The 27,747-nt window shown below is 39.1% G+C and overlaps 1 protein-coding gene across 4 annotated transcripts in view; it reads right to left on the bottom strand.

The window, feature by feature from the left end:
* Window positions 1-402: 402 nt before the first annotated feature.
* The window catches only part of ATG2B (autophagy related 2B), a 75,490-nt gene continuing 48,145 nt past the window's right edge, over window positions 403-27,747 (bottom strand). For 3 of the 4 annotated variants that reach the window (XM_055304224.1, XM_055304225.1, XM_055304227.1), the window contains 17 exons: window positions 27,178-27,248; window positions 26,718-26,794; window positions 26,304-26,474; window positions 24,637-24,778; window positions 22,595-22,797; window positions 21,313-21,539; window positions 19,840-19,948; window positions 18,484-18,678; window positions 17,712-17,813; window positions 13,402-13,480; window positions 12,880-13,087; window positions 10,372-10,441; window positions 9,969-10,051; window positions 8,640-8,761; window positions 8,254-8,408; window positions 7,405-7,554; window positions 403-5,296 (listed from right to left, as the gene is read on the bottom strand). In XM_055304224.1, coding sequence (XP_055160199.1) covers window positions 5,066-5,296; window positions 7,405-7,554; window positions 8,254-8,408; window positions 8,640-8,761; window positions 9,969-10,051; window positions 10,372-10,441; window positions 12,880-13,087; window positions 13,402-13,480; window positions 17,712-17,813; window positions 18,484-18,678; window positions 19,840-19,948; window positions 21,313-21,539; window positions 22,595-22,797; window positions 24,637-24,778; window positions 26,304-26,474; window positions 26,718-26,794; window positions 27,178-27,248 — 2,395 coding nt within the window. In that variant the 3' untranslated portion in view covers window positions 403-5,065. Of the gene's footprint in view, window positions 5,297-7,404; window positions 7,555-8,253; window positions 8,409-8,639; window positions 8,775-9,968; window positions 10,052-10,371; window positions 10,442-12,879; window positions 13,088-13,401; window positions 13,481-17,711; window positions 17,814-18,483; window positions 18,679-19,839; window positions 19,949-21,312; window positions 21,540-22,594; window positions 22,798-24,636; window positions 24,779-26,303; window positions 26,475-26,717; window positions 26,795-27,177; window positions 27,249-27,747 lie in introns of those variants that run through there. The other variant, XM_055304226.1, reaches the window with a different exon arrangement.

The following is a 27,747-nucleotide window of genomic DNA, read 5'->3' as shown; positions in this document are numbered from 1 at the left end:
ACCTGTCCTATCAAAACCCCTTTTAAAGCACTGCCTTTGTAAGTATTTAAAATTTCTCTTTTACAAGTAAAAACATTCCCCCATATAGAATGGATTAATCAAGTATTTATCTAGGTCCCTCAGATCAACACTACAAGGTACGTCTGCCCCACGTCCACCCTGTAGGGCTGAGATAACAGAGTGATTAATACGTGGCGTGGGGTGGCGAACTTTAACACCACATGCCCTAGATATCGCAGAAACGGGCAGCAGGACACATGATTTGCCATCACAAGCACCGGGGTCGTAGGAACAGTTTCTCAGTAACAGGATCTGACACAGACCTACGTCCCGCCCCGAGAAGTGTTTCACACAGGCTCTGGGAACAGTTCTTGGCGAAAGACAATAGTGTGTAAACCGAACTCCAAAGAGTAAATATTTTAATTTTCTTCCAAGGTACTCATTTCATAATATTTCCAATAGTCACACTGACAGGTTACATTTCCACAAAAATACTCGTACAGCAGCAGTATTCTTAAATTCTCACATCCAAAATTATCTTAAGCAGGGAAATTAGGAAACTTAGCAACGAGGATACAACACCGTGGTGAGGTTAAGTTCAGTCTCTAAAGTAACTCAGGATGGATTCGCAGAAGAGCCGAACTCGGGGCCCGTCCCAAATTCCACAGTGAAAGAGCAACCAGTCCCATGTGACCGGCGACTTCTACAATGTAAGACCAATCCAACTGGAAGCTGCCATATGTCATACATACGGAATACATGTGAAACGGCAAAGTAAACATATTTCTTAAAGGAGGGGCCGCTATTTCCACCGCCCGCAGCACTAGAGGGGTCACAGGGCCCGAGGACGGCACATCTGCCACCTCGCGACACACAGCAGCGAGCACTCTGGCACTTGCTACAAAGTCACCCGCTTGGGACCACAGTGCCCATGGTTGGTACAGGAGGCAAAAATCCCTAACACCGTGTTTTTTTGAAAACCACCGACATCTCAAAGTGTGAATTGTTGAAACCCAAATTTCCCATCCCCAAAGCAGCCCGTCCTGACAGTGCGTTAGAACACCTTTTCTGTGTCTGACATACAGTAACAGGATCTAAGGAAGGTGTACTCCCCACGGAAGGTGGGGACTTACGGCAGCTCTGCTTTACGAGGTCTATTAAAGGGGGTGGTGGGCCTACGAGGTCCTGGAAATATGGAGATAAAAATAAATTGGCATTAAAGCACTCAACTAGGCTTCTCTGGAAAGACTGACTATACCTTCCAGTAAAGAGAAGATTGCTTGATAAAAGATTTCCCCCCCTACGTGAACTATACGCTATACGAATAACCTTCCTAGTTAAACCTAAGAGTCACAAATTTCTAATTGATCTATTCTACTTGACACTAACTGGTACGACCAATGGATGCATCTGCAGGTACAAAAGAGTATCACTTTGTTTTTGATGGTCCCTTACTCTCAGGCTCAAAGAACTCTATGGACACTGGCCCTAATGTCTTAGGTAGGTCAAGACGACGTGAGGGGACACAGAGTAACTGCTCACCATGAACACCAGCCCTGCCACACACCTCCCCATCTCTCTCTGAGGGATACGATCCGATGCAGGTGTAAGAAAATGGAAGCAAAGGCCACTGATTTCTCTGAAGTCACGATGCTGTTCACATCTACAGAATTTAATGTTACGACAGTTGTTAACCCTGAAACCACGTAGTGGAGGGTGCTCATTTACAACTGCTGGAAGTCAGCACTGCCTGCTGCCTGTCGGCTCTGGCCCGGGTACACACAGTGCCCAGAACCCAATCCCAAACCCACCCGTGGGAGGCAGGACACCTCTGGACCAGCGGCCCCTGCACCGGAGCAGACACGGTGATCTAGGCGGTTCTGAAACTGAACAAAGGAACCGACCCTACAGAACACCCTTTTTTAAATGAGAGAACCAGAAATATTCCTCCTGGAAATATTTAATACCATTTAAAAGTGACACAGGAAACACTGGTTTTTAGTATTTATGCTATTCTAGGCACACTGCGACTTGGCAAGATTTCCTAAAGTGAGTCTTGCATTATAAAAATATTGATGTTAAATACATGTGCTTAAAGTGGGAATCCAAAGTGGACCCAAACTTCACTAAAATGAAAGTTTATTGCTATGCCCAGAAGAAATGATGTATTACGTCTATCCTAAAAGGCAAGTATTACAAGATGTTCTACTCGTAAATAATAGGGATCTGGGGACAGACAGGAAGGGACACTGGGGGTGCACGCCATTCAAGAGGAGGGACTGCCAGGACCTTCACTGCCTTTATAAAGTGGTCTTCACAAGTCTCTGTAACACTGTGCTGTTCTAAACCTCGCTTCACCTGGACTCCTGGGGGAGACACCTGTATGGCCTCCATGCAGTGACAAGTGGACACACGCAGTCTACTCCATGCAGAAGAGCACGTCAAAAGTCAACCACACAGGTACTGTGGCCACTCAGACACGCAAGACTCTGGGAGATCCAAGAGCTCTTTGGGGCCGTGGCAACCGTGTGTGGTGTGACCTCAGTGCTCCCCTTCAGCGCCACCGCCTGAGGTGTCACCAGTCTGGGACACTCTACTGAACACTATATCTCACACCATCATTCTCTCTCTCTCTCTCTCTCTCTCTCACACACACACACACACACACACACACGCACACATCCTGAACATCCAAAAACCTCTGCTGGGCCTTATCATACAAAACCCCTTAGTTTACAGAAGACCCTGAGGCTTAGAGAAATGTAACGTCTTGGCCAAGTTATCTACCGAGTGAGTGCCGAGCTGGCAGCCTAAGGGTCCTCCCTGACCCTCTTCTTACTGTGTCACTGTGACATAAAGTTGGAAAAGACATTTTTAAAAAAGAAAAAAACCGAAGATACTTAATAATGCAGAAGTGTTCAAACATAGTCTACATCAACACCTCAAAACAAGAGCATCTCGGTTAAACTGGCAACACACGGAGTCTTGATACTGAGCCTTTCTGAGGCAGGTTTCTGGTTCCCAAACCCAGACTCTGTGGCTAGCAGGTACAGGTGCACAGAGAGCAAAAGGACCGTGGAGATTACATTGTGAAGATATATGTTAAATAGGATTTATAAACCGAATCTGTCAAAAGACAGGTCTGTTTGCAACTCCAAGTGCAAAGATGAGGAGGGCTCTTTCCCCCTATGCTATATCTAACTGAACTTAAATAACTAGTAAAACTATAGAAAATTCATTTAAAAATCAAAGAGATTTTGTATCTTTAAGTTTGATCAAGGGCTGTTCAGTTTGATTAACCATCAGAGATAACATACCTACTATGCTGTTTTAAGGACACATGGAGAATCAATCACGGGGTCAGTGAGCAAGGTGGTCAAAACATGCCCCCAAGCAGGCTGAGCCTTCGTGATAGTGAACAGGCGTGGCTACTGTTTACTCAGGATCACATTCTACATGGGTTCCATTTAATTGGAGAGAGTACTAGATGGTTCCATGACACTTGAACACATGATTGCCTGAGCAATCCCTTTTTAAAGTTTTTCAGCAGTAAAAAGGAAACAAAAATTAAATGCTGCTTAACGCAATTTTTATAAATTTTAAATGTCCAGATGTCTGCTTTACATTGCTTTCTTGTTCAGAAAAATCTAGAGAATGGAATCGATTCTGGATCATTTTTTAAACCCCAAACTGAAATGTAGTTTTGAAATCCAAACTGATGTTGATGGCATTCTCCCCACTTCAGAAAATGAGAATTCACATCATTCAACTTTAAACAGTGGATGAACACAAAGCCCTGCACTTCTTTCTGCTAGATTAACCTAAAGCAAAAAGTGAGTTCTTAACAATTTCCCTCTCGCTCCTAGGAAATGATTTACTTGATATCAGCCAAAATCAGTTCTGAGAAAGTATTCCCAAGTGTCTTGGGAGGGATCCTAGTATTGCATCTATGAATATGCTCTAAGAGAAGCAAAATATTCATGGAAGCATAAAACAATTTTACCTTTAAATAAAAATACTTTATTCATTCCTGACAGGTTATCAAAACGTACATTGTTAACCAAGTAAAAACGGTACTTTGAAATAGCTGACTAGGGCATATTTGGAGGATTTTTGGTTAATTTCAGAAAAGTAAAAATCATTTCCAATCTCCCTTTCCACACATTCCTAAAAAGCTTGCACTCTATATGCTCAAAAGTGAACGCATAAACAATCATATGGGCCCCAGTTCATTATAGAACGCATATTTTCATTTACACTTAAAATAAACGGAAGTTACATTTGAGTTAGCTTCCATTGCCAAAAACATTCAGTCTTACTCTATATTGTGAAGATCTGTAAATTACATAACGAATATATCACGACTTGTATTAATCTAAACGCGCGCGCGCGCGCACACACACGCACACACACACACACACACACGATAAAGTGCAACACAACAGAACATGTCTGCGACATTCACGTCCTCAAATGCCCACAGAAAGCTTTTTTGAGGGAATGGAAATAATGTTCTCAAGTGCACGGACACTAAATCCAGCAGACTAAGTTATTTATTCCTCAGTGATATTTATATTAAAATCCTATTTGCTGTGCTTTCCCTGTGGCTTCTGTCTCTCATTCTCAATGAGAGTTTTGAAGCTGTGATTCTTTTTTAAACCTTGAGAAATAAATCAACTCCTCAGGGCAACATAAATAGTGCTTTCAAAGTACGCAAATGTTTCTGAGCACTCTGTACTGTAACAGGCTTCCAATGATCTCTTATCTATACCAAGGAGAAGTACAGCCATTTTAATAAAAGGATTCCACTCACTTGGCAGCAAACACTGAAGGACTTTTGACACTAGCCACCAAACATTCCTCTAGGCAAGTACCAAACTAGCCCTAAAATGTCACAAGTTTTTGGTTGCATGTTGCTTTGATATTAAATTATTTAGCTAAGAAATGCTTTTGTTCCTGAGATGAGCACAATAAAGTTAAATGAATAACCTCTAAAGCTGCCAATGGGACACCACTCCTTATTTCCACCCTCATAATATCTTCATAAAGAATTGTGTCGGAAATATCAGTCTTCCCCATGGCGCCATTTCTGTGACTCGTCTTGCCGAACATCTGGTCTAATCTGGTTTCTCATGCCACCTAATACATTTGATGTCGCTTCTGTGGCCACAATCAGAGGTTTCACCACTGCAGGAGGAATCTGGCGCAGGACCTCGCCCACAGCACCAGTGACCCCTCTGCTCTCATGTTCTCGTGCTGCAGTTTCGTAAATCGTCTGAGCTGTGTCTGTAAGTCCCTAAAGGGGGTAGAGGAAAGAAGGTCAGAAAAATCTCTAAATTATCCTATTGCATACAACTTTAGCAGAGTTCATCAACATTATGCTTGTAACAAGACAAAAAAAAAAAAAAAAAACCCACTGTGCTTTTGAGATAACCCCGGAAAATTATGACAAAATTATAATTATAAGGGAAAATAAAAGGCAATTATTATGATTTAGGATTTTGTTGTGACACGTGCATGTAGAAAATGTAGCTAAGCTACCAGTTCATGTAGGGAAGTGCAAAGAAATATTTAATGATCCAAGAGTAGCTTTCCTGGCACTATTAATCACTCTAGCTAGTTAAACTTAGCAAACAAAGCTTCTAGAATAAATATAATCACAAAAGGAACACGGTGATAGTTCCTTTGATTCAACTGTAACAGAAAAATCGAATCCTATGAAGCTCCAGAAAATTGTTTTTAAATTACTGGCTATGTACTAGAAAAGATAATTGTGGAATATTCAATTAAGATAAAAGGCTAAATAGAACATCTTAATAAATTAAATAGAAAAAATTCTAAGAACATAAAGCAGGGACATGTTTAAAAATTAAAAAGTTTCTGTAGCATTTTTCATTTTCTTATAACTGTGTAACATCAAAATAATCATGACTGCTAAAATGCTTTAAAGCTGAATATATAAGTGTGTCAATCAAGCCAAAGTGGTAAAACTTCACGTGACTTTTGAATCTCCCATTGGTCTAACTCAATTCCTCAGGGTACACGAGGGACTTTGTGACTGTTTCAGTGTGGCACAAGGAACTCTGGGCTCTCCAGGGAAACCGAGGAACCCTGTCTGAACCCAGAACCCAGCCATCGTTCCGACAAGCTAACAAGAGTATCATTTCTTCCTGACACGGCAGCAAAAATATGTAATACCAAGAAAAAGTACAGAACTAAAAACAAACAAACAAAAAAAAGAAACAACTGTTATTTTTAAAACTATCTACAATAAGAGAAACCAAAACAATAAAGAAAATGCTCATGGTGGGATCCACTCATCCCCATCATCATTCTCCCTCCTCTCTCAGCTCCCCTCCCTAGCCCACAAATAATAAACAGGTACTAGTTGATTATAATACAGTGAGAGTGAGTACCATACTGAGTCTGGAGACAACACAAGTGAATTAATATCTCAGCTCCATCACTTAAGTGTGTTACCTTAGCAGAGTCCTTTCTTTCATTCTTTTGTTAGTCAAGTCCTTTCAATGGGAAATTAAAATTCTGTGGTAAGTGTCAGACTTCAATGACACAATGCAGCCAGAGACACTTGCACAGCACAGCAGGCATGTAGTGCTCGGGAAGCATGCCTGGACCACTGCCACCCTCACCACAGCTACCTGTCTGCCACCAAGGGGAATGATGTAAAGCAGGGATCAGCCAACTTTCTCTGGAAAGGATGGCAAATATTTGTGGGCATACAGTTTCTATCGTATATGCTTTTTCTTTCTTTTTTTACAATCCTTTAAAATTGTTAAGATAATTCTGAGCTAACAGGGCCACACAAAAACAAGTCTGGGCCAGATGTGACATATAATCTATTGGTGTGCCGAGCGCCCAGGTCTAAAGGACGAGCGTATCTGTGAAACATCTGGAATGTTTTTTCTCAATCTTCTGAATTACTAACCTCTAGAAGGGAAAAGACAAATTATCACCATGTAGGAAGCCTCTATTTTAAAAAGTTTTTAACACAGAAGTCAGATTCCATCTAATCAAGCACACCCTACTATCTCAATCCCGCTCACTGTTCTCACCTTCCGTTCTCACCCCATTCTTCACATTGACAGTTTTAGAGAAAGAACCACATGGCAGATCCGATTTCCCAGGGTCCAATCGTGGCCCAAGAGCGATTCACCCGACTACACTGGGGAGCCATTTCTGCTGAGCTGGTGTCCTCATGGGCAAGTGAGGAACACCACCTACCTTTAACAGTTGCTGTTACTTTGCTGGCACAAAGTAAGTGCATAAATATTTTTTTCAAATGAATGTAGATTAAATCAGGCAGGTATTGTGCTAACTTTAAAGTGCTAAACGCCAGGAAGCAGGCCATCTGGCTCTGGCCCGCCCACTCAGGTAAGCACTCACCTCTTTCACAACACTGTAGGCCTTGGCCACACCTTCTCGCAGGTCCACTGGCTGGTGGGCTAAGCGGTGATGAGGAAACCTTTTGATCTTCTTGGGCTCAATAGAAAGGGTCCCAGGAGATACCATGTCATAAGCAGTCTCTGCTGCTGCCTGGATCATTTTATCATAAAGTAAGAAACGAATCAGAAGGAAGTCTGCAGAGTTATGCTTCAATAATGCACTTCTCATCGGGAGTGAGGAAGAACAGAGGGACTTGCAGGCCCTAACGCAGGCACTTCTGCAGTATCAGGAGTTGTTCACAATAAAAACTTAGCACTTTTAGAACAAGAATATAGAAGTGCATGCTGAGAACTAGTACATGGATTGAGGGGACTTTCTCAGTCGCTCCTCTGTCCTTCTGAGAACACTCTCCATGTTACCAGGTGAATCAGAATGCCCTGTCTGTGAACAACTGGATAAGGTCAACCAGAGCCTCATACTTAACATAACAAACCTTAATTCGTCTACTGTTTGATCTGTAATGCTTTCTTCACATTTGGCTATGATCTATTCATATAAATGAGGCAAGATAAATCCTCGACTAACTTAATGATTACAATTTAAGTGAAATACACAAATCTGACATCGTATTCCACTGCTGTATTCTACTAATTACTTAACACTGAACAGCTGAGCAATAAAACAAAAACAAAACAAAAACATCAAATCATAAATAAAACCTCTATTCTCAACATTTGTATATTTAAAAATACTTTTTAAATCAAAATATCTTTTTATAAACAAAAAAACAATCATTTTACAGTAGCTATTCCTCTCTGTACAGTAAGTAAGGCAGTCTGTGGAGAATACCTGTATAGTCTGAACCATTCTGTTTGTGAGCTCGAGAGCAGCCATCGCTGTTGAGGTGCCAAAGGAGGCAGCGCCTCTCTGGAACCCTCTGACAATACGACCGTCCTTCCGGTATTGCTCTATCGGTAACCAGACCAAGTCCTTTAGGCCTTGCACTAGAACAACAGTCAATACAGAGAGATCAGCAGGAGTGCTGGAGATCAGAACCCTGCCATCATTTTAACCCTGGGGTTTTTAACCTCAAATGGGATGCCAAGTGCTCTTACATGTGTGGTCATGCACACATGTCCTCACAGAGACTGTCCCAAAGGCACTCATAACTCCAAATGGGTTAAGAATCACAGATCAGGCAATAAATCATCTTTTGATTAAAAAAGAAAACTCACCTAATTGTACTAGTGAATGCATAGGCCCCACACCTCCCAAGATTCCTGGTAGCTGATTCTTCTTAATGTCAGTAAGCCATTCGGTGATTGCATATGAAAACAATTTGTCAACACCTAGCAAGCTAGAGCAAATGACTATTAGTATACAGAAAAAAGAAAGAAATTTGTAGTTTCAGGTAAGTTGGGGTTTTTTGTTTTTTTTAAGTTTTAGGGGTAGAATTTAGTGATTCATCACTGGCATGTAACACCCAGTGCTCCTTCTATCATGTGCCCTCCTTAATGCCCATCATCCAGTTATCCCATTCTCCACCCCCCCAGCCCCCACCTCCCCTCCAGAGACCCTTAGTTTGTTTCCTGGAGTGGAGTCTCTTATGGTTTGTCTCCCTCTCTGTTATTTTATTTTTCCTACTGTTCCCGTATGTTCATCTTCATCACATGAGTGAAATCATACAGTATTTGTCTCTCTCACTGACTTATTTCACTTAGCATAATAATATGTTGGGAGAAAAAAATAATATGTTGGGGGGATTTTTTAACTTAAGATAAAAGAAAATTTACCAGTTACAAAGATAAAATATTATAGATGTTTGACCTAAATATATATATATATATATATATATATATATACACACACACACACACATACACACACACACATATGTACACATATACATAATCCAGCTTAATGTTAGTAATTTCTACAAGGCTTCAGTAACATGTATAAATGTGTTCTTCCACAGTTCCTATTTCTTGAACATCTAAAGCTTTAGCATAGGGGGCACTTGGGTGGCTCAGTCGGTTGAGCAGCAGACTCAGTTTCAGCTCAGGTCATGATCCCAGAGTCGTAAGATCGAGCCCCATGTCAGGCTCCATACTCAGTGCAAAGTCTGCTTGAGATTCTCGGTCTTCCTTCCTCCCCTCCTCCGCCCTTCCCCCCACTTGCATGTACGCACGTGTGCACGCTCACTCTCTCAAAACAATAAAATCTTTAAAGCTCTAGCACAGGATTAACTCAATGTCTACAAATTGCTACATGGTTCTCAGCTATTAACAGTCATTATATTGTGAACTTCCAGCCTTTTCACTAAATGAATGAATTTTTATGAAATTATCAAATTTATTATTAAAAAATAACTATAGCTATTTTTGAAAAATACTACTCTGTTATTAGTAGCTCCTAATCAGTAAGCCTCCTCTGAAAACGAGCTCTCTGCACACAATACTGTAAAATAATTATCTATGTTTGCTAAGAAAAATCAGTGTTTGATCTGTTGTAAACTAATTGCAGTCACTATACCGTAAAGCCTTATAGGATTTAAACTGACCTACCCATGCCGGTAGAAAAGCCTCTTTAGCTTCAGTTCTGAGCAGTTTAACTGGGCCAGACCAATCAGAATCCCAGCTAGTGTACCCTTAAAAATTTTAAAAAGCCAGATTAATGTGTAATTAAGAGCTAACATTTAAAATAGTTATTTGGGCAAGTCAAAGTAATAGTCATTCACTAATGCAGCTAAAACAAAATATTTACAGCAAAAAAAAAAACATAATAATATATATAACCCATTACTCACAGGTTAAAGTAAATTATGTTTACTTTAAAAAGAGTTAAATTTTAAAATCTTGCATGTCATTTCAAACATATAAACCGTGACAGAAAAGTTTAAAAATTAACTCCATTAGAGAAAACAAGGGAGATAATCTTATAGAGTATATTTATATAAAGTTTCCAAACCTGATCCATTGATACGTGTTTGCCATGATAATCAAGTCGAATAGGAACTTCTGATGTGAATCTAAATTCTCTGAAGATAAAAAAAAGGAGGAGAGTTATTTATATTCAAAAGTACTAATAGTTGAGATTAGATATAATTTGTTCAAATGGATAATAAAAACAAAGCCACAAGATTAATAATGTGAAGATCTCAAAGCCTAAACAAAGGGCAATGTCTTTTAGCTCTACTTTTTCTTAAAGTAGTATTACTAAACTAATGTTAATCATCTTATACGTTGTATTTATTTTATTTAAATCTTCACAAAAAACATCTAGCTTACTAGATGTTTACCCTAGAAGAATTTATTCTGGCAGATATTCTCAATTTATATGGAGAAATAAGAAAAGCAACCTTCAAGATTAAACCAAATAATATAATCATTACCAAGAAGTTTAAAAAAGGGGGGGGGGGGGATTTATTTCAGCTCCATCACGAAGCAGAAAGTGGCTAGAAAAGCCAGCCACAAATCTCAGTTTTGTGAGGTATATGTGATGTACCATGAGAAAGAACTTAAACTCTGAGCCTACCACACATCTTAGTAAATCTTTAATATGCCACCTATGCTGGTAAATTTTAGTGAGCATTCTTGAAATTAATGTTTGACACACAAACACTGGGAATTCTGTGAGAATGAAATCATAATTATATACCAATAGTATACAACAAACAAAAGGAGCTGGCTTCCCAAAACTGGACTGTTAAATTAGACTCAAACACAATTTTTCTACAGAATTAACGTCTGCATTTATATCCTTTTTTTTTTTTTTTTGCATTTATATCCTAAGCCATTCCACAGAAGTCTAATTTAGCCCACAGTAAAATGGAAATGCTGTATTTACACATTAGTCACTAAAGAAGCCTGAGACCCCAGGTAATTCACCTTCCAAATACCCATCTCCATTTGGTTCTCTGGGCATTTTGGTTCTCTTCCTTTCTTATTCTTTGTTTTCTTCATGGTACATAATATGACAGATCAGATAATTATTTGTAAGCTCAATAACATAGGGATTTTTCTTGATTTTGTTCACTGTGCCAAAACCTGGCATACACAGAGTAAGAAGAGCTCAATGAATATTTGTGGAATGGTTGGACCATCACTTAGAAAATGCACTAGACTGGGGATTACGATCAATGTTTTGGTCCTGACTCGGCCACTAGCTGTGTGGTCTTGAGCAAGTCAACTTACTTCTCTGGAGATTAAAGTTCCTTGTCTGTGAAGTGAGTAATCTGGATTATACCACTGACTGCCACTCCTGCATCCTAGGCCTTCTAGGAGCTTTCAAGAGTAGAAACAAATCCATAAGCTATTTTAAATAGTCTAATGAAAAAAAAAAACCCACAACATTTACCTAAGACTACACAAACTGACAAAAAAGTGTCAAATTCTTTGCTTTCAGGCCCCAACTGTTAACAATTCAATTTCCTTTGGACTGGTTATCCAGTGTTCACAAAAACCAAACTAAGAGTTCAGGTGTGATTAATATAAAATGAGAATTCAAATTCCTACTTCTGATACACAATTTTTTGGTAGCAAAAAAACTTTTAAAGATCAATGTGGGAAAGTAATAAAAGAGATTCTTCTTTCCTGGTAAAAGGTTTAGAACTGCCAGAGACCCTCTATCCCAGGATCTTTCCAATTCTCATAGTTCTTTTTTTCTCTTTTCTACAGCATACAAGACATATAAACATGAATGCACTTTAAATAGTCAAATTGAGCTTTGGGCCATACCTAATGTCTAACCTAAAGTCGGCTTGAAAAGACAGAATTTGGGGCCCATGGAGAGTACAGGAAATGAGGGGAAGTAACTAACTGCCCCTCACAATACTGGTGGCATGGGTCTTCCTCCTTACTCCTTCCAACAGAGCCAAGACTCCATGCCCCCCATGAAAGGCCAGGAAAGAATGAAGATGGGAAACGTGAATGGGTCTGGGAATGAGAGTAAATGCCAGCATGCAAGCAGCTAGCTGAGTTGTGGGGCAATAGTGAGAGCACACAGCACCAGCACAGCAGACCTGTCTCTCCTAAGAGTGCTCACTGAGCCAGAGACTGAAGGGTCAGGAAAGACAACAGTGATGGGGAAGAACAGATGGAAAACCAGACAGAAAATTCCCACACGGGAGAAGGGGAGCACAGGGAAGCCCAGGTGTGTAAAGGAAAAGAGGAAAGGACATCAGGAGGTACAAATAAGCTGTAACAGCAACTGGGAAGAGGGACAGGAGGGAAAATGAAGCAGCAAGAGGAAAAGAATATTTCTGCTCCAGAATCAAGAGAAAGGACTCCTGAACCAGGGTTACTATGTGCATCAAGGGGTGCATGATGCATGGAGCCCACACGTAGATACCAGTTACTGTTTGAGAGCACAAAGAAAACCTGTTGTAACCTCATGATTAGTGGTACACTAACACATTAAATAACCAACTACAAAGCTCTAAAATACTCCATTTGTTATCAAAATCAAGTGACTTACCTAAAAAACACGGGCTGATCACTAAATGATGTTTCTTCAGCTGAGAAGTCCTTCTCTTCTTCCCCATTAACCACTTCCGCTGAATTGGCACTATCATCTTGGGAAGGCTGCTTTGGCCCAGGGAAAGACAGAACTAGATTTGGCTCCTTGGAGGCGCTTAAGTGCCTTGGCAAACTGCAGGTAACATCAGCTCCAGGAGACTTTTTAACTAAAAAAGTAATATGCACATTTGAAAAATGAGGAACCCTTCTACAGAGCAACCATTTAAAATTAATGTGGATTTAACTTGTTTTGCTACATTTCATTTAATAAACATAATTACTGGTACAGAGAAAATTGACTTCTGCCTTTTAAATTATTACTCTGACATAAACTGCATTTGTAAAATATTTAAAAAAATACAAAACACATTTATATAAATGAGAATAAAGACTATAAGTACACTCTCAAAAAGGCCTCATAACAATCAAAATCAATCCAAGTACTTGTTACAGACTTTATCAAACTATACACATTTAATACCTTCTGGATCTGGAGCCATTAGAAGCTCTACTTCCGTGGAAAGACTTGTGAAGAAATCCTTCAGGAAGAACAAGGCATCCTAAAATGAAAAGATGTAATTATAAGCAAAAGGCAGAGGTGGAGAGGGGAGACATTTCTAAAACTACAAAGTATCTTAAGGTCCCATATTTTACTCATTATTCATCCAGCACTATAATTTGTTGAGTTCTTACTCTGTGTGAGGCACTGTTCCTAGTCCCATCGCTCGCTCACTTGCTCACTCACTCACACACACACTTCCTTGTTAATTCTCACAACTCTGAGAAAATTATAGATGTGAAATTAAGACACAGAGAAATTAAAAATTACATAGCTATTTCTAAATCAAAGTACACTTCAGTTTTCTTAGAAATACAATGTTCTTATTCTTTAACATCACTTCTCACTTGAACTGGTGGTGGGGATATTACCAACACAAGTAATAGCAACTGGCAGACTAGATACTTGCGTGTACCTTGCAAGATCTATCTTATTTCCACCTTTACCACTGTTATATTGCGTTAATACATTTTCTTCATTGGATGTGATATTCAAAATTAAAATCAGTAAAAATCACCCAGTATGTGGTCTCTTTTGAAATTATATAAGGACAAAACTGCATGGACTTGTCTTAATGTTGTCCAAGCAAGCCACATTGTCCCAATACTAGCAGCTTCATTTTACCTACCTCATTCATACTAACAAATCCCTCTTGGAAAATACAAAAATTAAATACCTGAGCCTCTTCTTATATTTCCCTTTCATTTAAAAAAATTCTCAATTAATACAAAACATTAATATTGTACCATAATGCAGTGTGGTGGGGAATTACAGGGTCATGTTATTTCACAGTATGCCATAAGTTTGGTAATTCCAAAGGATCTGATCAACTATCAATCACATTGGTCAGAAGCATAAATGATGAAAATCAGAAAGGTATTTTTCTAGCCACCATGGCATATGGGAGCCTGAGGGATGAAACTGAAAAACAAGCAAGTAGTTTCAACAGTACCAAAAATATTTTGGTTCTACAGTAAGGCAGTGAGTTCACAGAATTGCTCATTACATTATGCTTTACATTTATATATGTATATATTTTGCTATTCACATTACACACATATTACTATATAGATACATGTGTGTACATATACCTACACATTTGATATATATTTATATCAAATATTAGATGTTTACAAGGTTAGTACCTAAAATGTTACTCTTTGACCACTAGATGGTGATATTTTAATGCAATAAATGCTTTGACTCTATAACTGCCTTCAAAAAAAATTTTTTTTAAACCCAGAAGAAAATTCCAAGTATAAATTGCTCTTGAAAAAAAGGAAGACTACAGAGACAGTGGCTTTGTGTGTGTGTGTGTGTGTGTGTGTGTGTGTGTGCATGCGCACTTTCACTACAAATGCACAAAACAAGAGAAGAGGAGATACTAATCATCAGCGTTTCAATATGCTCTCAGAAGTTTTGATCTGGTATTTCTGCTAAACTCTTTACAACTCAATAAAACAATCTAATTTTAAAACTAGCAAGACACAGACACTTTACAGAAGGGTATACAATTGTCAAGCATATAAAAAGATGCTTATAGCATCACTAGTCATCAAGGAAATCCAAATTAAAACCACAATGAACACCAAATAAAATCATTAAAATTAAAAATATCAGGTTTGGTGAGAATGTGAAGTAGCAGCACCTCTCATGGGGAGAATCCACAAGGGTATGACCATGGTGGGAAACTGGCAGTTTCTTACAATGCTCAAACACCTATCTACCTTATGGCCTGGAAACTGTTTATAATACTGAAAACATAGGTCCATAAAAAACTGGTATACAAACTTCATAACAGCTTTATTTGTAACAGCCCCAAACAAGAGAACCACCCAAATGGATATACAAATTGGGGCACAGTCATACAATGAAATGTGTACTCAGCACAATGAACAGACTGAAAGAAATGAAGAGATTAGCCTCAGATGATCACACAAAGATGAAGCTCCTGGCACAGGAAGCCAAATACATTTCCATTTAGCTAACCTATGGCGATAGGAAGGTCAATGGTGGCTTTAGGGGGTGTGGAGACCAACCACAATGGAGGGGGAGGGGATGACTCTGAGGGGACCAGAAGATGCTCTCTATTTCAACTGATGCAGTGGTTACTTAAGTGCGCGTACCTGTCAAGCTCAAACCTTACACCGAAAATCCTGGCACTTTATTATATGCAAATTACACCTCCATACAATCAACTTCTTCTTAAAACTTTAAAAAATTTGGTTTATTTTTACAAACTTCAACTATAGCTATTTCTAGTTTATTTAAGGTCCTATGATAGAAGATACTAACAGTACAGTAAGACTTAAAGTGTTAAAATAATTAAAATGCCATATTGAGGCAATCAAGTAATGATGCTAAAAAAACCCCACAAATGTGCAAACTAGTACTGCTATGTATTCACCATCTCCAGCCATAGCCAAGCACATAACTTACCAGAACAGCTTCACATCTCTTCTCACAACCTGAATTAGGCCTCAGTGCCTGTACAAAAATCTTAATGCAACTAACTCCACCACATTCCATAAGACCCTACATTCCTTTAAGACTCACTTCGAGTGTCATCTCCTTCAGAAAGCCCTTCCTGATTACCCCTTATTCTTCTGAATTCCCTGCCTGGCTTTGGAGCCCCCTCTACTGGGACATACTATAGACTATAGATTATGTCTATCTTTATCACTGATCCTCACCACAGGGTGTTAAAGTAATCTGTTTTATGTCAGTATCTACTCCGTACATAGATCTTTTAGGATGGGGATGTTCACTTATCTTTGTATCCTCAGCATCCTACTATAGGACCTGGAAAGAGGCTGGCATTCCACAAATCATTTGGGATTAACAAGCGTATCTTCCCTACACATATTTCCAGACAATACAACACTGAAATAGATACCAGACTAGAAGAGTCAGAAAACTGGCCTCTTCACAGTTCAGATCTCAAACTGCCCAGTTACATGACCTTCATCATCTACTTGCCCTTCCCTAGATGAAAATCGCTCCATTTCTTATTTAAATAACAAGTCAACATTATGAATCTACACCACTTAAGCAAAGAGTGCTATCCCATATATACTCTACTTTTCACACCAACATAAGGTGCAACAGGGCAATTCTGTTATTTCAAAAGCAGGCTATTTTCCATTGATTTTCGTCAGTTGTGACGTGCTTCAGCTAATAAGAACAACAGCTAACAACTTCTGATCTTTAACACTGTGTGCCAGGCACCAAGCTAAATATTTAATAAATGCTAGTCTCATTCGATCCTCATTTTTTTTTAAAAAAAATGAAGCTGTATCTACTGCTATTACTTTGATTTTGTCAGTGAAGAAAGTAAGGCTTAGAGAAGTAACTTCCCCAAAGCCACCTAACTAGGGAAAGACAACAGCAGGTATAAACCCCAGTCTGACTCCCCAGCCCATACGCCTCACTGCTATAGTGCACGACAGCAGAGCATCACGTGTTCATACACCCTAAGTCATGTCTGCATAAGAGGCACCAACTAGGTTTTAAGCAGCTGAGTCAAAGCAAAACCCAGAATAATTTGATGGAATATTTGCTAGAACATGGCAAAGTGGATTTATGCCTTTCCACAAATCTCTGTTGTGACCTGTTTAAGTACCAAATTTACTCATTTGTCATCTTGCCCAGGGCAGAAGGACAGCCCTGGTGGCTCGGCGGTTTAGTGCCGCCTTCAGCCCAGGGTGTGATCTTGGAGACCTGGGATGGAGTCCCACGTCGGGCTCCCTGCATGGAGCCTGCTTCTCCCTCTGCCTGTGTTTTGCCTCTCTCTCTGTGTGTTTCTCATGAATAAATAAATAAAATCTTAAAAAAAAAAAAAAAAAGAGAGAGAGAGAGAGAGAGAGACAAACCCTCTGATCTTTCCATCACAGATGTCAGGGAGTCATTTCCTACTCTCTGAAAATACCTGAGTACCTTCACGAGTGTGCATATGTGAGCATGGGAAAATGGGAAGCATGTAGTGAGTGCTAGGTCACGTAGAAAATGAGAAGACCGGAGCACAACACCTACTAATGTTTACTCTCCAGCAGTTCAGATCCCAAATGCCTGATGAATTGGCCCTGTTCCTTACCAGCAGAACTCCGCTTTAATTATGTAACTTTCCTAACAGTTAAGTAACAATGAACATTTTAATTCAATGAAATTACACCTCTCCTTCTGAATCTGGGACATATAAGCGTAACTTCATAGACGATGCATGCAATACAAACCTGGTCAATATTGAGGCGAAGTGGCATTAGGGATACTCTCAAGCAGCATTCTTGTGGTGACCTGCCAGACTCCGGTCGCACATGTAATGCTTTCACTGTTAGCTACAAGATAAGAAGAATATTTTTTCCCCAATGAAATTACAAACTTGTTTTCTTTTTTTTAAAAAAAAAAAAAAAAGAAAAGAATCAAACAAAAAATCCCAATGTTACTCCTTAGAGGAGAACTAAAAGTGGAATGGTTTCCTCCCTTTTCCTTAAAAGCCTGAATCACACTTTTCTGGGTCACACACTCCCTGAAAAACCTCATGAGAGAGATGGATTCTCTTTAGTGGGAAAGATGCAAATGACAGTGCTGTACACAGTGTCCTGGGAGCCCGCTGGGCCCCTGAAGCGAACCTATAGAGCCACCCTCCAAAGATGGCTTTCTAGGACATTTTCTTCCAGCAATCCTGAATCATTCCTATTCCACTAAAATTCAGAAAGTGTTAGAAATCTGGAAAACTTCCAGCAATACTAAACATTTTGTGTAGATCACTATGGACTTCCGGTTTTCCTCATGTATCGTCAGCAATAATAATTAATGGGCCCTAAAAGTGACATGTAAAATAATTTTTAAATAAAACGTTAAGTGGCATATTTAAAAGGGATTTTCATATTAGCATGAAAAAAAAAAAACCTTCAATTTTCTCCAATCTAAATCTTCTGCAGTTAGATACAATAAACATACTTTTTGAAAAATACACAACAGAAAACATGAGGTCTTAAATCTTACCATGTTGGAATGAGCTTTTCGAGGCATTTCTTTACTACAATACAGGTACAAAAACTTATTCATTTGTGATGTTGCCAGACGATCTCGAATTTCAAGATCCTGCACAATGAACACCTGCCGGGAGACTGGGTGCTCTAGGAGGCCAGAATCACACTCTGGCTTGCAAGGCGGGTAGACCTCGTGCTGAAACTTCACCTTCACAGACAAAAAAACCACACACAACAATTTTTACCTTTTATTTAAATTAGTTTTCCTCTTTAAAATGCAAAGTATCACCCATCATTTTCTTTGAATTCTCAGCTTCCACTCCACTTTCAGAGAACAGAACATCCCTTCATTTGTTCACTATATTGATCTACGTATGCCCCACCACACAAGGATAAGCTCAAATGACATTTCTTATTCAATCTTGGCAAAATCCTTATCCTTTTCAAGCAAAACCCTCCATAGGAATAATACACAAAATTAGGGGGATCCCTGGGTGGCACAGCAGTTTAGCGCCTGCCTTTGGCCCAGGGCGTGATCCTGGAGACCCGGGATCAAATCCCACATCGGGCTCCCGGTGCATGGAGCCTGCTTCTCCCTCTGCCTATGTCTCTGCCTCTCTCTCTCTGTGTGACTATCATAAATAAATAAAAATTAAAAAAAAAAAAATACACAAAATTATCATCTTGCATACCTATGAAACCACTTGAGAAAGAACCAGTGGAGGCAGGGCTCAAGTTCCAAAGGGGGGCAAGGATACAAGCAAATGCATGGAATCTGCATCACTACAATATCTCCATGTTAAGTACCCTAATATATATATGACACTTGGCACAATCCCAGATAAGCTGGAAGAATTGAATGCATATAATGTCATTGGTGACCTGAACATACTGGTCTCTACACATTCATGAAGGATATGATCACACAGGTCTTATCCAATAGCAGGCCCTTCCAGACATATCCCAGGGCAGTGGTTTCCCAAGTGTAGTCCTGGGAAAGGGTATTATCAGAATCACCTGGGAACTCATTAAAAATGCAAATTCATGAGCCCCACCTCAGACCTACTGATTCAGAAATTCTGGGGCCCAGCAACTTGTTTTAATAAGCCCTCAAGAGGATTCTGATGCTTGCTCAACTCTGAAAGACACTCCTCTAGGGACAGCCTGGGAAAACAAAAATGAAACAAAACCCCTCAAACTTCTCAGAACACCTGAGAAAGAAAAAGTAAAAGTTCTACAAACCCCCTGCACTTTTCCAATCCAAAGGGCTGGGACTTAGGACTCAAGACCACAAGGTTGGGGAGTAACCAAAGAACCGCTATTAATGCTCTTACTTCAGTGGCTTTTTCCTTTCAAAATGCCACCTTACCTTGCTTAATTGTATTTCCATTAAAAAGTCATGGTTTCTTCCTTTTCCCCCACATACCATGTTGCGTCCATGCCTTGTGGGTGTGTGAGAAGGTGAGCTGTGAGGACTGCTATAAATGGAAAAATAAAAATAAAAAATAAGAATAAATAAACCTTTTGTTAAAGGAAATATTTAAAGAAAGGTAATGAATAACCTCAGGAAAAACAGCAAGATAAAAAGAGAAAATAAGATTATAGAACTATCAACACATGGCCACAAACTGTATTTCCCTATATTAAATCTACATCTTTATGCTTTAGAGACACTGAGAACGTGAATTTTATTACTGCTGTTGTGGCAATCATCTGCCTGCTAAATATTTACGACTCTGGAAAAACTAACTATGGTCTTGGCATTCATATAACAGGACATGTAAAAATGAGAACTCTTGAGAAATTCTTTAGTACATCAGAAACTTCTTACAGTCAGAGTACAAATCCTAAATATCCCAATCAATACAGAAGAGAATTGAAGTTGTAAGTTCTTAAAAATCACTTTTAAATAGAAAGTCTATATACTGTTGTGCCAGAGGTTATCATTCCCTGAAGCCTTCTCTGATCCTCCCACCCTGATAAGAATGTTCACCCCACTGCACCTAGTCTCTGTAGACCTCTTCTAGACCCACCGAACAATGCACTCATTTAACAAGTACTTCAGGAGCATCGCCTCTTGCCTGGCAGTCTACTGGACGCAGGAGATTCAGGGCCAGGCATGGTCCCTGCCTCTTGAGGCATACACTTCACTTCATTGCCCTCATCTGCTTACATAATGGTACTTTTGAACAGAGGGCAGATTCTGAGTCTTACTCATTTTAGTGAATGTGCCTCTAACACAAACTCTGGCACTTGGTAAATATCCAAAATATTTTGCTGAATGGCAATCACTTAAGTCACGTTTTAGTAAATATACAAACAATGCAACGATGTTTAGAAATGAAAAGCTTTTACATTAAAAGAGTAACATTTAAATTAGTTTTCTTTCTTTGTAAAGATTTTATTTATTTATTCATGAGAGAGAGGCAGAGACACAGGCAGAGGGAGAAGCAGGCTCCCCACATGTGGGACTCGATCCCAGGACCCCAGGACCACAACCTAAGCCAAAGGCAGAAGCTCAATCACTGAGCCACCAGGGTGCCCCTAAATTACATAGTTTTCAATACTACTTTGTTAAAAAGTTTTTTAAAGATTTTATTTGAGAGAGAGAGCGCTCATGAGCAGAGGGAACAGCAGACTCCCTGTTGAGCAGAGAGCCCAATGCAGGGATCCATCCCAGGACCCTGAGATCATGACCTGAGCCAGAGGCAGATGCTTAACCAATGAAGCCACCCAGGGGCCCCTTAATTCTTAAAATGACAAATTCTATGTATTTCTCTGTGAAAAGAATATAGTGGCGGTAAAAAAATAAATAAATAAGCTTATGTAGAATTCAACTTACATGTAACTTTTAGCTGGAGAAGTAGGAGGGGCGGTTCCAAAATCCTTTCCTCCATAAAGATGCCAAACAAGAGAGACTTCTTTAACAACATAGCGGACGACAGGGACCGGAAAATGCAATGGGGCTTTGCTCGTATCAGTCTTCTTAACAGGCTGACTAAAGTAATTCTCTCTTATTACAATTGCATCATCAACCATTACTTTTACAACGGGCTCTTCTTCCTTCTCCTAAAATAAACATGGAACACACAGTCTTGTCTCAGTAGAAATTACTGATTATTATACTGCATAACTCAAATTTCTTGATTCTGCATTCTTTCTAATATCAATATATGAATTGGGCCAGTACTGACATTAATACCACACTGCATACCCTGCATTATTCAGCATCGAATGGACTTACTGTTCTATGTAAATCACTCCACAAGGAGTCTTCATATTCAATTTGGCCTTTACTATTTGATAATAAAAAGGCACAAATATAGTGGGTGTGTATTGTTGTGGATGTGTGTCTGTGTGTATAGTTCTTTAATTCAAAATCAGTACTACATTCCAAATTGAACATACTTCAATATACTGACCAAATTACCATGTTTAATTGCTTTTTATGTTTTTAATTTCCTAGGATGAAGTAATAAACAAATACATTCACCAAGTTATTAGTAAGCAGTTTAATATGTATATAGACTAAATGGTGACTCATGAAGTTCAACTCCAGCATTAATGCTTAACTATTCTAGTTGAACTGTGTATTCATTACATCTAGATCATACTTTTTAAATGTGAGCATGACTCTCACATGGCAATTACACTCATCAACCATCCATCAGTCTTCACACAAACCGCGTCTTACCTTTCCCAATTCTTGGACTAGCAACTCTGGATAGCACTCCTTTCGCCATTTCCTTGCCCTAAAAGCTATCTTACTACATCCAACATCTGTAGTTTAATAATCTATGTAGAAAATTTTGCCCTCAAACTAATACACTATATGTTAACTAACTTGAATTTAAATCTAAAATAATTTTTAAATAAGTTTTTTTTTAAATTTTGCAAATATAGAGCATCTTTGAGTTTTGGAGTAATGTGTCACAGAAATAAATAGTGAAGTACAGCAAACATTTGCAAAGCCTCAATAATAAGTTACAAAATGAAGTCACTGTAAAGTGCCAAGAATTCTAAAAAAAAAAAAAAAAAATCTAGAGACTCCTTCTCAGGTACCCTTTGGTCAATTCAATTTGTAACACTACCTAAAGGCCTCAATTGTATTATCCATTTATTACCTGACTGTTTGCTCTTGGTGCAAAAAGAATGCAAAAGTCGTCATTCTCAGTAGGCACACCTGCCATTGCATCACTAATCAAGTGGGGTGTGAATGAGGTATAAGGAGGGCCAGGCTCCTGGGACACATTCCCACTCTCATCTGGAAACAGGAAGAGGTCTGAACAACAAGGCTCCTGAATTTGAGATTTTTCATCCAAAACACCTAGGTAAAAAAGAATACAACACTCAACTTGGCACATTCTGAAACATCAACAATAACACTTAAACATTGTAACTACATGTCAGATACAGTTCTCACCTACATCTCATTTCTTACATAATCTTCTGACTACTAATAAAAAGAGTGATAAGTTTGAAGTTCTCTATGAGAACAGTAAATGACAGTCTCAAAGTCATAGCAAGTCTCCTCTTTGTTATTTCGCACTAGAGCAGCTCAGAAATTGAGCAGCAGCTGGTTAGTGTTGATTAGAGTTTTGTTTAAACCAGAATTGCATACTGACAACTCTGTCCTGTGGGCAGAGATCTGGAAGCTTCTGGAACAACACCCCAAGGGGAGGAACACCTGGTTACATTTGGCAGAGCCTCCCCTAAAACTATAGGAAATCTCTGCTTATAGAGGGGAGGTGGCAGAAACAATGTCCAAGTGGGTCCTTGGCCAGGGAGTGGTGCCCTACAATAAACAGACTACTCAACAGGGCACTCAATACCCAAACAGGCTACCTGTTCTCAGGGAGCTCTTTATGTGGTTCACAAAAGACTGCACATGTGCCAAAATCTGGAATGTGAATATACATTTTTATTACATATTAGATCCACTAATTCTTTCTCCATTTGGTCATTCCAAACCACTGTAATATGGACTCGGAATGTGAACATGAATAAAGTGACATCTTAGCCTCAAGAGGCTCATAGATCAGATTTTAAATTCTTCTATGGCAGCACCTTGGAGTTACTCATCCTTTATAAGTGCCCAGTGCTGGGGGATCCCTGGGTGGCTCAGTGGTTTAGCACTTGCCTTTGGCCCAGAGTGTGATCCTGGAGTCCTGGGATCAAGTCCCACATCAGGATCCCTGCATGAAGCCTGCTTCTCCCTCTGCCTGTATCTCGACCTCTACCTCTACCTCTCTCTCTCATGAATAAACAAATAAAATCTTAAAAAAAAAAAATAAGTGTCCAGTGCACCTGAACTGAAGCTGCTCAGTAAATATTCATGAAATATTCTTTCCCACAGAAGTAGGTTAGCTGCTAAAAGTTCCTATTTGGTCCTGAGTTCTAATTTATGCTAAATTAGAATGAAATCAACAATTTAACCATAAATTTTATGATACCAGGAGATAATTTTTAAAAATTAAGATTTCGTAACATATAGAAATGACTTTGTTCATCCAATTAGAAAAGAAATATTTTTAGATAGATGCTTCAAAGTACTTAGATGCTTCCAGTTGGTTTTGAAGGCTCTCCCACTGGCTGGTCCCTCCCTTTGCTGGCCAATTCTTTCCAATGAGAAGGGAGTTGTTGTTCCAGTAAGAGCCAAAGCTGTAAGATAAGGCTTCTGCGCCTCTTTCAACATTCATGACCTTGCCAAGACTACCTTCTCTCCCCACTCCACATACCACTTTTTTTTTTCCCCCACATACCACTCTTTAAAAGCCAACTCCTCTCACTTTTACTGAAATCTAATGAGACAATTCCAATAGTTGAGAACGTTACCCACTCCCAAGCACTTTCTCATGTCATTTCTCAATCATTCTAAGTAAAAGCATCAGTCTGGCTTGGTGCCAATCTGTTTTACGAAACTCTAAGCTAACAGAAAAGATAAGCTTTGTCTTTCATTTAATCTGTATCCCCCACAACACCCTAGCCAGTGGTTATTTATCTACTAGTCGCTTGATCACACAAGTGGATTGACTAGTATCTACCAAAACTTGGACTTGTCTTTTCTTTAATAAGTTGCTCACTGCAGAATTTATAAGCAGACAAATAACGTAAGCTTCAAGTGTGGCCCCAGTGCTCCCAGGGAGGAAGACCTGGCCTGTCCTACCGTTAGCCTGGGCTTGCGTAGACGCGGCAGCCTGCTGCAGATCAACCTCTTCCATAGCGTCACTCATCAAATCACGTAACATCTGCTGGTCGGCTTCAGGAAGGACTGGACCTCGTGAGGATGAGCGACCACTGGAATCTACCTACAGCCAAAACACCTAATTAAAAATAACTGAAAATGCTCTAAGAAGTAAACTACTTAGCATGATTTTGTCCTAGAAACACACTACAGTTTACAGCAGAAACAGAACACAGCTGTTGTTCTACCTTCTGCCTGGAAGCTATTACATTTTAAGCTATTAGCATCATCACCACCCCAACAACTACTGGCAAACAAATAAACATGCCATCACCTCAAAGCCAGGATGGTAAGCTGGGATGGTGGAGAGAAAGCACCCTAGAAGATTCAAAACTAAGAACACTAAAGTGAGGCCTGGGGAGAGGCAGTCTTTCTCTGCAGAGTAGGAACTGCTCAAATCTGGCAGCTACACCAACCACTCCATGGCACAAAGCAGCTGGAGGTCAGAGCCTTGTGGCTTGGAGTGAATAGACACCCCAGGACATCAGGGGGCATACACAGCAGGGGAAATCTACTAAGTGAAGATTCATGGGGTTCAACTCCAGCACTGGTGCTTAATCATTTTGGTTAGTGAACTGTGCATTCATGAAATCCAGACCATGCTTTTTAAATGGTAGCATGACTCTAACATGGAAAGATCCAATTTGAAAGGAATAATTCAAAATAACTTTTAATAAACCGGAGAATGTTTTTTAAAAGAGAATAAACAGTAGAGAGAGGGAGTCTCATAAATCACCTTAACAGTGAGAAGACAATGGGAGCAAGAAGTCCAAACCTGAAGCATAACACGAATGAAGTGTCAGAGCATCTAAACCAGAGACAATGTATGACCAGTCAGACCCATACTAGAGGCTCTGTTACCTCAGAGACTGAATCCTGTTCACGGAGCAGGCCATGAAAGACAATGAAGCAGCACTAACAAGTTAAAAATGCTAAGCAAACCAGACATTGCTCAATCTATACGTAGGAAAGCACATGAGAGTATAAGAAAGCACTGACCCAGAAATCAAAGTATCTGAGTTTTGTTGCTGTTTTTGCTAATTTGAGCAAATCACCTAATTCTCTGAGTTTTAACTTATTCATCTGTAAAACAGAAGTGATCCTCTTTAACCTATCACACAGAGCTAAAGAAAATCAGAAACGAGAAAATATACTGAAAATCGAACAGAACCATATGTAACAAAAGGTAGCATTAGTCGTCTGGTAATAATACCAACCCTTATATCTATCTTCTCAGAAGCATTTTTACATAAATGACTAGCAGAGAATAAGCTCTTGCTAAGTGTTTTCTTTCTTCCAGAGGGAAGATGAAAATAACTCAAGTCTGGAAGAAAGTACTGCATTGGCCCAGAGGACGAATGTTCCAAAACAAAGAATATCAAACAGTAGAATGGTTTTCCAAAAAGGCCCACGGAGTCACCTTTCCGGACCCTATCACTCTGAAGGTAAATAACAACTAGGAGTTTTCTCAAAGTTTCTTTTCTACCTCATGACTGTCATGAGGACCTCACTGGCACACACACATCACTCATGTGGCTGCAAGGTGTCAGGGGTGAGTTAGTTCTAATGAACGATGCTGCCGGCTCTACCTTCATCTTTCGGTGAGGGGCTCCAGGCTTCATCTCTACCTTGCTCGCTGCATGTAAGTCCCCATAGCTTGCAATGTATTGAATGAGGTTCATTAACGCAGCACAAGAGTCTGAGCACGTTCGGATATGGACAATGTCACTAGAACAGTGTAGCTCAAAGTGTGGCTCAGTCTGGATGGACACAAGGGAAAAGGAATAAACAGGTTTTCCAAACAAGAGATAAAAATGTCCTGTTTTGCATAGGTTTACATTAAATAAAATAGAATTTTACTTGCCACAGGAAATGTATATTTATAACTAAATCTTAAAACATTTTATCTACTTTTAACCAAAATAATTTTACAGTAAATTCTGTAGTCGCTCCTATAAACAACAGGAGTTACATAAAAATTTCCATTTATTTTAATAGCTTACTTGCTCTCCATCAGAATCAGATTTCATTGCAGTTATGGTTAATTCCAAAAGCCCCATATCCATCACACGAACGTAATCTAGAATTTTTTTAATTAACAAAATAATCTGAGTAAAAGGTTCCACAAAATACTTATCCAACCAACATGTAATATAACTAGCATCTCTTTAAAATTCATGGCAGTTAGTGGTACAAATATTTAGAATGCAACAGAAATACAGCTTCACCTTATGAAAGTCCTATAATTCCTTTTATTTAGGAACAAAATTAATCTTATATTAAATAAAGTATATGTAACTTGACTGCACTTAACTAATGTTCTAAGGACATTACAATTTCAAACTGGTATTTAATAAGATTCTTAGTTCAATGGCATTATTCCAGAGTTCAAACACTTTAAAATAGTCACATAAAAAAATAAAGAGCATTCATCCATCCCAGACTTTGTTTTTTAACTCTTACCTCTACTCAAATTAATAGTGACAGTATTACACTTGTCAGACAGATGTAAAGCAGCTTCATCCAAGATTATCCTGAGGAAACAATATAAAAACAATATCCAAAATATTAACTTTGAATACATGACATGTGACCACAACATCTTTAGTTGTATCATTCTTCTGATTTACAAGCTATGAAAGTCACTGGTGGTTTCTTACAAGTGGCATCTAACATCCCTAAAACTCATGATTTCTGAGTGCTAGAAATATTTAAATGGTGTTAAGAATGAGACTGAATTATTTGCTAAATTAATTTCAAATTTTCAGCATTTTTTAATAGATGCCCACATTCATAAATCTAAATTATGAAAATAAAGTGTTATCAGGTAGTATGGGAAGTTTAGATTTCTGTTTTTAAAAGTAAACTATCAATCTTAATAATTCATTTCCTCCCTAAAAGTGAGAAGCAGTGATAAATGGAAGAAATGAGACAAATCCCATTTGTTCAAATGAAAAATTGAAAACCTGGATAAAGGGACATGACTACAAGTAAAAGAATGCTGATTTTAGCAATGCCTGGGCGGCTCAGCAG

This window comes from Nyctereutes procyonoides, unplaced genomic scaffold (assembly GCF_905146905.1).
Source record: "Nyctereutes procyonoides isolate TBG_1078 unplaced genomic scaffold, NYPRO_anot_genome, whole genome shotgun sequence".
NCBI lineage: Eukaryota > Metazoa > Chordata > Mammalia > Carnivora > Canidae > Nyctereutes > Nyctereutes procyonoides.
Note: the sequence above shows the minus strand (reverse complement) of the source record. Positions and strands in the feature narration are given on the sequence as shown.